General features: G+C 43.2%; 1 protein-coding gene across 1 annotated transcript; it reads left to right on the forward strand.

The window, feature by feature from the left end:
- Window positions 1–642: 642 nt before the first annotated feature.
- Window positions 643–9,367, forward strand: pianp (PILR alpha associated neural protein). The gene is made up of 5 exons (XM_053326488.1): window positions 643–962; window positions 1,162–1,571; window positions 2,650–2,728; window positions 7,528–7,674; window positions 8,879–9,367. Exons 1-5 carry the CDS (start codon window positions 952–954, stop codon window positions 8,898–8,900), a joined length of 669 nt encoding a protein of 222 aa, XP_053182463.1. The 5' UTR covers window positions 643–951; the 3' UTR covers window positions 8,901–9,367.
- The last annotated feature ends 2,011 nt before the right edge of the window (window positions 9,368–11,378 follow it).

Here is an 11,378-nt window from a genome sequence, read left to right on the forward strand (position 1 = left end):
CTGTATTCCTGCCTCTTTCCTCTCTGGGGTGTCCTTTCTGTTTTTGTAAACATAATTGAAGAGTTTTTTTTTTTTTTTAACCTCCCGCCTCTAAAATGAGCTTATTAATGTCGTGCTCAGTTTCATTTCTGTTTGCCTCGTCAAATTCATTTCTTTTCCTCTGTGTCCATTTAATTGAACCTGTTTTTTAAAAAAAACACACATAATTAGCATTTAAATCTCTTTCCAACAGTCTCTTGCCCTCCCTTCATCGCTCTCTCTCCCCTCTCTTACTCTAGCAGACTCTACATGTCTCAGTCGCTAAGGCAACCGATGCTTTTTTTTCTCACTTGCTCTCTGTATCTCCCTCTTTCTCTCTGTCTCCCTCTCTCATTCCCTCTCTCCACTGCCAGAGGTAGGCATGATAACTGATATGTGTCGGAGTGCATGTTTGTATCTGTCTGTCTCCCGGTGTGCTCGTGTGTCTTTAAGTGACATTTCTGTGGCATTTAGGCTGTTGTAGATAGGAAGTTAGCGCTTTCTGCTCAAAGTGCCATATAGAGTATTGGCTCTGTGCATGATGCCTCTAATGATGATTAATGTACCGTGCTCAGGTGTGTGCACTTTAAATGTGTGTGGGGGAGCCGAACAGACAATGAGCGTGTACTTTTGGATGTTTTTGCATGCAGATGTGCATTCTGTAAAAAACGTGGCGCATAATTGAGCGTTAAATTTAAATGCCATGGGGAGTCTGGTTATGATTTTTTGAAAGAAGGTGACAGAGTTGGAATGCAGCCAATACTATTACTGCTTTCTCTGTTTACTTGCTTTTTATCTGCCAACATAAAAGAAGGAAAAAAAGCTGGACCCTCCTCCTTTCCCTCCCTCTCTCTACCCCTTTCTTGCCCCTCTGTCTTATCTTACAGAGAGAGATGATCGGAGGAGCGGAGTCTCAGTGAACAGAGCGAAGCGATGGAGAGATGGTAAGATGGATAGCTTCAGAGGTGAAGTAGGGATGTGTGGGGTGCAGATGCAAAAAATGTCATTCTGAGTGATGTCTGGCATGGAAATCAATGTGTGAGCAAGAAGGTTGTGCAGGGCGCCTGTGGACAATACATTTTTACAGCTAACTTCTCTGTCAGTCCACCACCTCTCATTCTTTCTCCTCTACCTCTCTTCCAGCTCCATCTCTCCTGTCGCACGACTGACTGCCCTCGTCTCCCTCCTCTTGGTTGCTCTGGTGACACAGCCCTCCACCTGTAATCGTGACGACAGTGAGGGTGAGGAGCAGGTGGACGCCCTGTCAGTCCAACTGTCCGTCACAGCCCAGGTCACACCCACCCCTCTGTGGGCGGTGGTCTGGGGACCAACGCAACCTCTGGAGGATGAGACCTACCACTTCCTCTCCAGCCAGGAAACTGAGCCCCTGCACCAGCACGGGAACCAGCAGGAGGTCAGCACCACCACGTTTGAGGACTGGCCTTATCCTGATGCAGGCGTGCAGCCCCGAGAGGAGACACCACTGGAGTCCAGGAACCAGGAGGGAGTGGAGGATGGAGGAACAGAGGCGGAGGAGACGGAGCCTGAGGAAGGTGGGCATCAGGAGATGCACATGAAGGATTTATAAAAAATTTAAAAAAGAAGGTGGCCACAAGCCACCCAGTCCATGTGAACACACACACACATGCCAGGAGTCCTCCTTGGATTTAGCTGTCACCAGGGGAGGACTTCACCATTAGGCAAGGTAGGCCACTGCCTGGGGACCCCAATGAAAAGGGCCCCAAACAACTATAGATTTATTATGATGTTTATACATGAACAATATTGAATTATGTGACTATTCTAACTCATTTTACACTGAAATAACTCACTAAAGGCTCCCAGAGCACTTAAAAAATATACAACTGTATATTTCTACTTCTACTTCTGGGGAATATATTGCGACACTACGTTTACAGGTAAATGTTACTGTTTACACTGCAGATTCAGATTTTACTCCCAAAATATAACAAATAAAATATGAAGCATTATATTTCATTAAACTAATCAGTGTTTTATAAGATTCAAAAGCTTCACCTTGAATGTAAGTATGTTTAAGTACCTTGTGCTGATAATGCTTCTCTTCTCTGTTGTTCTGGACACTTTAAGTAAACATCTGAATGCAGGACTTTTACCGTATTTTACTGTGTGGTATTGATCATTTACTTAAGAAAACAGTTTTGTGTATGTGTTCTACCACTGCCAATACCAACACTCCGAGTTAGAGAATGGGTGAACATAAAGCAAGACAGTGTTTGCCTGAGGCCTCCAAATCACTAAATCTACCCCTGGCTGTCACCAGGCTGAAGGCTGACACCCTGCTGTGTGCAGCCGGCTGTGTCTGTGTTGAGGAATGCCTAATAAAGTTCTCATCACTCACAAGGAGAAATTGGCCACTGTCAAACTGCAAAATATGGGGATCACGTCATTGGATCGGTGTTATAGTTGGAGGCCAGAGTCTTGCTCATCCAATTTCATGTTCAGCTGGTCTAATTGATTTCTTCTTCTTTTGTTCTGGACACAATTATACATGGTCACGCTCTGAGATTAGTAACTGCATGAGTGTGTGTGTGTGTGTGTGTGTGTGTGTGTGTTTGTGTGTGTGTGTGTGTGTGTGTGTGTGTGTTACAGTGGACCCTCAATTCTACGTCACCGTGACCATCTCCACCTTGCTGATCCTGACGGCAGTTGTCATTACAGCCAAACTCTGGTAGGAACCAAAACTTGATGCTCCATAAATGTGTGTGTGTGTGTGTGTGTGTGTGTGTGTGCGTGTGTGCGTGTGTGTGTTTGTACATGTGTGCGTGCGTGCATGATGATCTATCATGTGCTAATTTTGGGGACAAATTCCAGACTACGGACCAGTTAATTGGGGACTGCTTGTCCAACAGGGGACAACAGTTTTTGGTCAGTGGTGATGGATGGAGTTAGGATAACTCTCCAGGAAATGAATATAAGTCTATGTAATGTCCCTGAAAATGACCATAATCTAATGGTTGTGTGGTATTCTAAGGTATTCCTAATGTTGTGGGGACTCAGCAAATCTCCTTAATGTAATAATTATTTTTAAGGTAAAGATTTGGTTTCAAGTTAAAGTTAGTTATGTTAAGGTTAGGGTTTAGGGTTTAGGGTTAGGTTTGTGGCGGTTATGGTTAAGGTTAGGATAAGTCTCCAGGAAATGAATGTAAGTCATTGTAAGTCCTGGAGTGTGATGGAAACACAATTGTGTGTGTGTGTGTGTTTATGTGTGTGTGTATGTGTGTGTGTGTGTGTGTGTGTGTGTGTGTGTGTGTGTGTGTGTGTGTGTTTATGTGTGTGTGTGTGTGTGTGTGTGTGTTTGTTTATGACCACATGAATGTTGCTGCCCCACAGCAGCGTATTATTAGTTCCCTTAATTAACAGGCGACAGGGCTTTTACGGTAAAAGTTATGAAATGGACAATTTCTCATTATAAGACACACAGCAAGGTGCAGAACAGTGTGAGCTTCAATACAAGATGAAGCTCAGACCTGTGAGCTTAATATGGCGTCATCATGGATTTCAGGCACTTTAAACCTGATAGGGTTAAATGAGGAGACAGATCTGAAAATATTATTTTTAGACCTCCTGGATTACATTAGTTCTGAAACACTTTTTTAATAACATGAATTCTAATTAAAGCAAGAACGTGTCGAGATCAGTTTTAGATTCTCAACCTAAGGGGTCATGAGATAAATCTATGTGATTATTAGTGAGATAGAAAAGTTTGAAAAAAAAAGAAGCCTGCTGCACAGTTAGGTTTATTTTTTTCACACCCTGCTTGTTTTGAGTCAGTTATTGAATTGTTCTCAGACATCTTGAATGTATTAAAAGAATCCGATAAAGACTAATCACACTCTTTGCTTGAGTTAAAACCTGTAGACAGTGAACAGGGGTTGCAAGTAGTTTTGTTGTAAGTGGTCAAAACATTGGAAACCATCAATTTAGAAGTCAATCTGTAAGTAATAAAAGAATGTTCTGTGGTTAAAACTATATAGAAATGTCCATTTTGTACTGAGATGGAGACTCAGCTCTTCTAGAAGTAGATGGATAAATATGGAAAGTTATAGATTGGAGTTAGATGTGAGTTGGATTAATGAAGAAGAGAACTTGATAGCTGCTGATATTTTTGCATGGACACGTTGGTCTGTGTTCATGTTGTTCATCATTATGTAACATATTGCCCCCCCTTAAAGTGCGAGCTGAGTAATTGCTTACTAATGGCTTTATTAACAGCCCTGTGTTCCTGGAAGTCACAGTTGGTACAGATGTGTCATTTTATGCCATTTGAGTTACAATAATTAAGCATTTTCTATGGCCATTAGGGCAGGCTGAGCAGCAAAAGCAGATATTTTCCCTTCCAGGTTTGAGCAATAACATGGCTGTGTCCGTGTGTTTTAACAGCCCACTGGTCATTAAACGTCCCTCAGCATGTAAACAGAGGGTCCTGTATGATAGGTTTTCAGGGTCTGGTAGGACGTGCTTGCTTGCACACGTAGCCATTAGCTGGTAAATGGGGACTCATCTATGTGATGTAGTGGAGCACTTCCATGCTTTGCTGATCAAACCAATAACACCTAGTTTATTTGACTGCTGGGACTTTCTCTCCTTCCCTTCTGCATCTCTCAATTCTCTTTTTTTCTTCTTCATTTTTTGTTTAATTTCACCCTTTATACTTGAACTCCCCTCTTCCTTACTGTATCTCTCTTATCTGCTCTTCTTGCCCACATTTCAATTGTATCATAATTTCTCATTTCATTGCCTGAATCTGTATAATTTGTTCTCCTTCATATCCCTTTATCACACTTGCTCTTAATCTCAATTTTGCTCCCACACTCTTACATTATCTCACTGCTCTCTCTCACTCTCACTCTAACCATCCCTCCCTTCCTCTTTCCTCCTTCCTCCCACTTGGGCCTCCTTCCCTCGTCGCCTCCCAGGGATTTTTTTCCCTCTTTCTCTGAATACCTGTGCCCCCCCCCCCCCCCCCCCCCATCCTACCTTTTAGGTTCTTTGCTTACTCTCTCTCTCTCTCGGGGAGTGTACCTCCTATAGGCGGCAAATATGGCTTCTTAAAATTGCACCCAGAAAGATAAAAGTGTTCATTGATGAGTGATTATCGCATGCTTGAGTTTTGATGATTATATAACAAGCAATTACTTACTTAAGCAGTTTTACTATGTGCCACAATGAGCTGTGGTTCACTTGCACCCAGCGCCCCTATCAAATGCAGTGGCGTTTTAAAGTAGGAGATGTCATGTGATAGGTTTTAGTTATTAAGGCATGTGCTTTGTACGTTTCCAACAAAGTGCTTTTTTGTTTTATTTAAAGTTCCATTTAAATTATATTCATACTTAATCTCTATATTGTTTATTTATGGTTCCCAAGTGTTAATGTTGCATGATGTGTTTTAGTCATGTATCCTTGGTCTAATTGCAATTAGATTTGTTTTACTAAATATTAGAATTAACAAAAGGCATGTTTGTGTCTTTAGAGCCATTGCTGCACATTTCAGTCATTTATCTATTTGATTTTTCGAAGGGTGGGGGATCGCCTGAGGCACCAAATGTTCTCGAGCCGGCCCTGCTCTCACTTATCGTCATTGCTTTGCTCCAGCTCTGCCGTCTTTGCACAGCCGGTACTCCTCTTATCTCCCTCGGCAGTCTCCTATCTCTTCTAGCTCTGCCAGTCCGGCTGCAGATCCACAGATAATCCTCCAGCTTGCCGTGAGCTGATACACGATAAGCCCCCCTTTCTCTCTGTTCCTGAGACTGGCCTTTTCTGTTGTTTCGATAACTTACTTCACCGGGCCCCCGCTGTGGAGGAAAACCCACACTGTTGGTGGATCCAAAGTGGCCTTATAAATTGAGAATTGCAGGGTTTCTGGAGACATGGCAGCAGCCCCTCTCTATTTCTCTGTCTCTCTATGGTGCTATAGACTGGCACGTGCTTCAGTGTCATAAATGTGTAAATAACACCATGTGTTAGATGGAGACACATGGGGGGGGTGGGGGGTACAGATGGACTGAAATGACAGCCTATAGTGGAAATTGGCCACCGTCCAGTTCATTATGATTATAGAAGAGTAGCATATGTGCTCAGTGATTTTCCCAGCCTTAAAATCATCAGTGTGGTTAATGGCATCAAGCATAGCTGTGTTTTTGTGCGTGCGTGTGCGCGTGTGTGTGTGGGTGTGTGTGTGTTTACGGATATGAAGAGGAGAGGAGTCAGCCAGCCGAGGACAGGTGTTACTGAGAGAAGATGAGGTTGCAGAATCGCTTTTATGGCTGCAAGAACAGCTTTGTTGTGCATCAAAATATTCCCTTGCAGTGACACATATTTATTATATTTTCAAACAACCAACAACATAATTCACGCTGGCAAACAAAACATAATAATACACACTAGGGACAAAAATTGATACAACACCAATGTGATATGAATAAATAAAATAATACATAGGCCTAGATTAATAGAATTATAGTAAATATACGCTCGGATGTCATAACACTCATAACACACAGCACAAAGAAAGAAGAGAAAGTGTTTATATGCATACCCATATACTGACATACATACACTTAATACATACCCTACATGCACTCTTGTATGCTCTAGAAGTACAATCCACATTATAAGAAATACATCTAATGACCAGTATAACACAAAGATGCACAAAGGAACCAATTCAAATACTTTTTCATGATTCTTGTATCTTGAGTTATTATTGATTCTATCTTTATCAAAATATTCTTAAGAGCCTGAACCGGTGACTGTTGATTGTGCCTTCATGTCATGTCATGATTCTCACTCTCCTCACTGAAGTAAAGGCACATCACCTCAGTCATGTGTGTCTCTGTCCATTTCTTTATCTTATTGCAATCTTCCCACCTCCCTCCCTCCCTCCCTCCCTCCTTCCTTCATCCCACATTTCCCATTTCTCACTCTGCCTCCCTCTCTCCTCTGACAGCGTTTAAATGACTCCAATGAGTGTACTAAGCCATTCAGTGTGCTAAATGGCTCGGCTGTTCTTGATGATGCTCTCTGACTTTGTTTCTTTGCCCCCCCCCCTCCTCCTCCCTCCCCTCTTCCTTCTGTTTCTTCAAATCTGTTTCTCTGTCTGTCATTCCTCCTCCTCGTTGTCTCGCCTTCTTCTACTGTATTAAAATCTGTCTTCCTCAAACTTCAGCTTTCATCTCTGTTTCTATTCCTGTCCTCTCTTCCTCTTTGTGTCTCTTCTTTCCCATCTGTTTTTTTTACATTCCAGTCTGTTAAATGCCTTTCTTGTCTCTTTTTCTTTCTCTCTTCCTCACTCTCCATCCCTCTTTGTATCCTCCCCATCATCCTCATCTTTTTCTTTCTTCCTCTCTTTCCATATGTTTTCCCTTAATTTCTTTCCTCCTTTTTACCCTCTTCTCTTCTTCTCTGCGCCCCCTCCATCTCCGTTTATCTGTCTCACTATCTCTCTCTCTCTCTCTCTCTCTCTCCCAGTTACGATCGCAGCTGTTCCCAGCATCCGCCCCCGCTTTCCCGTGGCGTGGCACCCCCCCTCTCCCTCGCACTCCCTCGTTCCCTCGCTTCGGAGGACAGCCGGCAGACGCTGCACAGCACCTCCTCCTCCTTCACCGACAGGGAGAGGTAATGAGTCGCCTCACCAGTCTAACTGACAGTGTTTGTATGTGCTAGTCTATGACACTGATGTGCTTTGGGGCAGGGGCGGATTTAGTGATTTGGGGGGCCCCAGGCAAACACCATCCTGCATTATTTTCACCCTTTTCTCTGACTGGGAATGTTGGTATTGCCAGTGTTTGAAGAAGAAACCAAAATTATTAATACTGCACAGTAAAAATAATGTCATAGTCCTGCATTCAAATCTGTATTCAAAGTGAAGAGTGAAAAAGATTAACAGCACATGTAATTGAAAATCTGTTCAAGGAGGAGCTTTTAATTCTATTTGATGTGATGCTGGATAGATTTATTAATAGAATAAAATGCATCATACTTTATTTGTTTTATTTTGTGAGTAAAATCTGAATCTGCAGCACAACCATTGACAAGTACAGGTATGCAGTTGCATATTGGGGACCTTTGTAAGTTTTGTAGTACAATGAGTAAGAATAGTAACGACATAATACAATATTTTTCATATCTTAATACCATAATAAATGTATAGCGGGGCTCTTTTAGTTGGGGGCCACAGACTGAATGGTAAAGTTCATCCCTGCGTGTCTCCTTGCACGTCTGGATTTAAGTTTCCTTCCTTGTGTTTGTGTGCGTGTGTGTTTGTAGTAGCCCTCTTACCTCTGTCGGGTGCATTGTAACAATATTCATGGAGCATAATTGGACAGTAGTGCAATTCTCTGTGGAGTATTCAGACCTAGAGTGTTGGTGCTGCTGAAAGATGTATCAGTGTTTTAAACTCCCTCTCCAGATGACTCACTGTGGGCGCCCAGCCGGCGTCCATGAAATGATGCTTTTATTCCAGGGTATTTAAAGTTAATCTCAATCATGGTTAATTATAGTGCTGTATTACACTGCTCCCTCTCACCCCCCCCCCCCCGTCAGCTTTTCCTCCACCTTCTTCCTCTTCCTCCTTCTCTTCCGTCTACCCCCACCTCCCCCGCCGCCCTCTCAGTCCCCCCTGATGCAGTTTTCTGTTTGTGTGTTTCCAGCTCCAGGCCTCTCTGCTCCACTTTACCTCTCTACTTATGCCTTCTCTCTTCTTCCACTCCATCATCAGAGCTCCCAAGCTTCCCACAACCCCCCCCCCCCCCCCCCCCCCGCCCCGCCACATCTTTTGTTCTCTCTCACTCTTCTTGTCTTGTGTGTCTTGCTGTGTCAGGATCCCAGTCGTGAACCTCTGAGGTGACTGTTTCTCCATATGGTAAACATTTCTACGGGGCCTGAGGAGGAGCATCAATGTGACCAGAGGGTGTGCCCGCAGCGCATTTTATTTTTTGTCTGAAACTGTGAAATGAATTCAGGGATCCCAGGTATCCAGCCATCACAAAACATCCCCGGCTTCCCTGAGGTCTAAAAAACCCAAACTCATCTCCCTGCTGCTCACTCGCTCTTTCCATCCTTCCTTAATTCCTTCTTTCCTTCCTCTGTGCTCGGTGTAAATTTCTTTCATGTGGCTCTGCGTCACTGTAACCTGCTCCTTGTTTTCCATCCTCCCTGTATGGCCCCGAGCACTGCCAAGCTACCCAACCACACTGTGTGCTTCAACCTGCCATGACTAATTCACAAACAAACAGTTTAACAGCCATGCAACATCCCATTACCCCTGAAATGCCCTACCTGTGCTTCCACAACTGTTTCCAGTGATCCAGCTGCACATCTGAAGCTCTTCAGCAGTAATTCAAAACCAGGAGGCTGTTTCTTTCATGGGATGCCAATCAAATTCAGCTTGGTTTAGTGAGCCCGTATCTGGCTTGTAAATGGTTAAAAAAACCCCATCCTCAGCATCTCCAAACACTGAACGGGGTATTTCACAAAGCTGTTTGGCACGGCTGTAGCCAACAGGCAATGTGTTTAACATGTCACGCTCCAAAAACTGCTGTTTATTCCCTGCTTTGGGCGCCTGAAATGCAAATAGTGTAGCTTTTTTCCTCTGCAGTGTGTCGAGCGCTCTGTTTTATTTCGGTTTTTCCTCATGATTTGTTCTCTTAATTATCTGGCTGACGTTCGACTCTTTGTGGGCACCCTTTGTTTCTGCTGGACTGTGTTGAGGTGTTAAGCATAGAGTCCTTCCACCAGAGGAGATGAAATATTCAGAACATGAATGGATGGAGGAGGCATTCCTGCTGAAAATGAGTGATTCCCCGAGGTTGTGGAGATTTATGACATCATGGAAACAAGCATCAGTGAACTGCAACGAGTGATCAAAGGACTGGTGTTACCACAAATAGGATTTTTTTTTCTCACCTGACAGCCAAGTAGCTCAATCTGGAAACAAAACCAGCATCATCTCCCTTCATATCATTCTCAAGTCACTGTATATCAGCTGTCCTGGGTGCACCAAAGGATAGTTGTACATCAAGGAGCATTATTTCTGTCTCTTCACTGAATCTGCATGTATACAGTAAAAAAAAACTGTGAGTTGCTTCAAATCTATTATTTATAAATGTCTATTTTATCTATCAGTGAGTGATGTCTTATAGAACCTTCTGAGCAACTTTTATAAGCAGCTTTGAGATATGACCCCCCACTTACACACATTTCCACTACAGACATAGTACTGGTGACATCATGCGTGGCTCGTGCAATCCTCCAGATATTCAGTCTTGTGATTTTTTGGTAGCATTCCTGTAGAAAATGTGGTCTTTCTGTACCATGGAAGTTCAATAAAGACTCAACACTGGCGTTTTAGCTTTGTGCCTATCTGTTTATTCCTGTGCATGTTGAATGAATTCCCCTGGGAGCTGCAATGCTTTATGGGAAGGATAAAGCTTACACTGTGCATTTTAATAGCTACCCTGTATCCTAATCTTTTTCTCCCTGAAGTGAACATTTAGTCCACCGCCTTGCATTGATCTTGAACCATGGGCTTGGCATTAAAAAGTCCTGCATGTGCCAATCATGTTTTTGCCAGTGAGGAGTAGCTGAAAAGGGGCAAAGAATAAGGCGGCTGCATGTGTGTGAAGCTTTTCCTTATCTCCTCACCTCATATGGATTCCTCTCGCTTCAGAAAGATTAGCAGGATGCTATGCAAGAATTTCCTCTGTGTACAGTTTTTCAAACAAATGTCAATAAAGTCAAGGCGGGCTTGAGAGAAAAAATGCCACTCGAGCTGTATTGAGATTCGTCACCAGCCTGCTGCACAGCTAGTGTTTCCATCTCCTCTGGGCATTTTATTGATTAATCAAAGTAATTGATTGGCTTGGTTCCACTCGGAAGTTTTAATGACCGTCTAGTTATGAGACACATTCACCAGCAGACTCTGCAGCAGTGTGTAACCACAGTGAACAAACAACAAACACTAATGCAGAAGTTAGCTGTGAACTCACTGGATGCTGTTCATGCGCAGTCATCGCTCACATGTTCACACCTTTCTTTTCCCAAATACACCAGCAGACGCTCTTTCACTCACAAACACTTTGAGAGGTGTACAGCTGTTATAATTCACAGCTCCGTTCCAGTAAAAACTGTGAACCAATGAAGCTCGATCACACTGACTGAAATTAACACCACTCTTTAAGTGGGGAAGGAGGGAGGTTGGATGGAGAAAGCATCATTTCCTTGACTATTTCCTCCACTCCATTGCTGCCGGACCACTAATTGCCGCCATTAATGTCATGCAGGATGAGGAGCGAGAATTTAGAGGAAACAGAATCAAAATA

Source organism: Scomber japonicus, chromosome 10 (genome assembly GCF_027409825.1).
Source record: "Scomber japonicus isolate fScoJap1 chromosome 10, fScoJap1.pri, whole genome shotgun sequence".
Taxonomy (NCBI): Eukaryota; Metazoa; Chordata; class Actinopteri; order Scombriformes; family Scombridae; genus Scomber; species Scomber japonicus.